Genomic DNA, 1,755 nt, shown 5'->3' with positions numbered 1-1,755 from the left:
CTGACGTTTGGGATTTGTCCATAGTTTTGATAAAGGATTTTTTTTCAGAGAAATCTGAGATGACCTGGAACCTCCTCCATGTGGTTCTGGTTCCACAGAGCTGCAGGACTTTATGTTGCAGAGGAACATGAACCTCAGTGAAGAAAGAAGTTTAACAAGGAACTCAACCAGAAGTGATGAAGCGTTCAGAGGTTAAAGTGTCTGAGAGCATCCTGAATGTTCTACCTAACCTACAAACTGCTGAAGCCCCACAGTGATGTTCTTCTGTCAGATATTTTGGATGAACTGGAGACCTGAGAACTTCTGTTTTGGTTCTCAGCAGAACCTGTGAAGCCATTTAAGGTCCACTACCTCCAGGACAGGACAGTGACTGAAGCTTGACTTTTAGATGAGCAGAAAGTTCCTCTAAATGGAAACCAGAACCTCATCTGGTCCAGCTTCACCACATCAAGTTCTACTGATGTTAGAGCCTCAACAGAACCATGAATCCATCCATGGATAGACACTGACAGGAACTTTCTGTCGGTCCTGATGGATCCGTTCAGTGGTTCTGATGGAACTGTTCTGTCTGAGTCTCCACACTTCATGTTGGACTCTTACTTCTGGAGGTTCTGAACCTGAAAGTGGACTCTCAGGTGAGTTTGACAATAAAGACATTCTCAGAAACCAAAATATCTGACAGAACTCAGTTCTGGGTCGGTTGTTTGTGTCACCTGTGACTCCGCCGTCTGACGCGAGCGTCCAAGAAAAGCAACACACACCTGAGTGCCAGCAGCGCCAGCCAATCACAGCCCACCGCGCTGCTTCTCTTCCTGCAGACGGACTCAAGGAGGATGTTTCCTTTCAACAGTCAGCAGGTGATCCAGACTCACCTGAGCTCAGGACACGCCCACACCTGCTTCCTGCGCAGCATCACATCCCACAGCGGCGAGGGGAGCAGTGTGGCATCAGCAGGAGGCGGCAGGTGGAGGAGGAAGCTCAGGTGGGCGGGGCTTCAACAGGTGAGCAAACAGGTGAGGTGGGCGGGGTTTGTCTCAGATGTAGAACTGGTGAGCAGCCAGGTTGTCCATGAACGGCTGAACCAGGAAGTCGGTGGAGAAGTAGAAGACGAGGCCGAAGGTGATGGAGATGGGCAGCGCCGGCAGAGCTTTCTTAAAGATGGCCAACAGCAGCAGCGTCAGGCACAGACCCTGGGACAGGTGAGACACAGGTGAGACACAGGTGAGACACGGGGGAGACACGGGGGAGACACAGGTGAGACACAGGTGAGACACGAGGGAGACACGGGTGAGACACAGGGGAGATACGGGGGAGACACAGGTGAGACACGAGGGAGACACAGGTGAGACACGGGGGAGATAGGGGTGAGACACGGGGGAGACACGGGGAGACACGGGGGAGATATGGGGGAGACACAGGTGAGACACGAGGGAGACACGGGGGAGACACGGGTGAGACACAGGGGAGATACGGGGGAGAAACAGGTGAGACACGTGGGAGATACGGGGAGACACAGGTGAGACACGGGGGAGACATGGGGGGAGACACAGGTGAGACACGGGGGAGACATGGGGGGACATAGGGGTGAAACACGGGTGAGACACGGGTGAGACACGGGGAGACACGGGGGAGACACAGGTGAGACACGGGGGAGACACAGGTGAGACACGGGGAGATAGGGGTGAGACACGGGGGAGACACGGGGGAGATACAGGGGAGACACAGGTGAGACACGGGGGAGACACAGGTGAGACA

General features: G+C 54.2%; 1 protein-coding gene across 2 annotated transcripts in view; it reads right to left on the bottom strand.

The window, feature by feature from the left end:
* Positions 1-940: 940 nt before the first annotated feature.
* psen2 (presenilin 2) overlaps positions 941-1,755 on the bottom strand; it is a 7,710-nt gene continuing 6,895 nt past the window's right edge. For both annotated transcript variants that reach the window (XM_008298883.1, XM_008298884.1), the window contains exon 11: positions 941-1,190. In XM_008298883.1, the coding sequence (XP_008297105.1) occupies positions 1,035-1,190 (156 nt within the window). In that variant the 3' untranslated portion in view covers positions 941-1,034. The remainder of the gene's footprint in view (positions 1,191-1,755) is intronic.

This window comes from Stegastes partitus, unplaced genomic scaffold (assembly GCF_000690725.1).
Source record: "Stegastes partitus isolate 25-593 unplaced genomic scaffold, Stegastes_partitus-1.0.2 Scaffold1358, whole genome shotgun sequence".
Lineage (NCBI taxonomy): Eukaryota > Metazoa > Chordata > Actinopteri > Pomacentridae > Stegastes > Stegastes partitus.
Note: the sequence above shows the minus strand (reverse complement) of the source record. Positions and strands in the feature narration are given on the sequence as shown.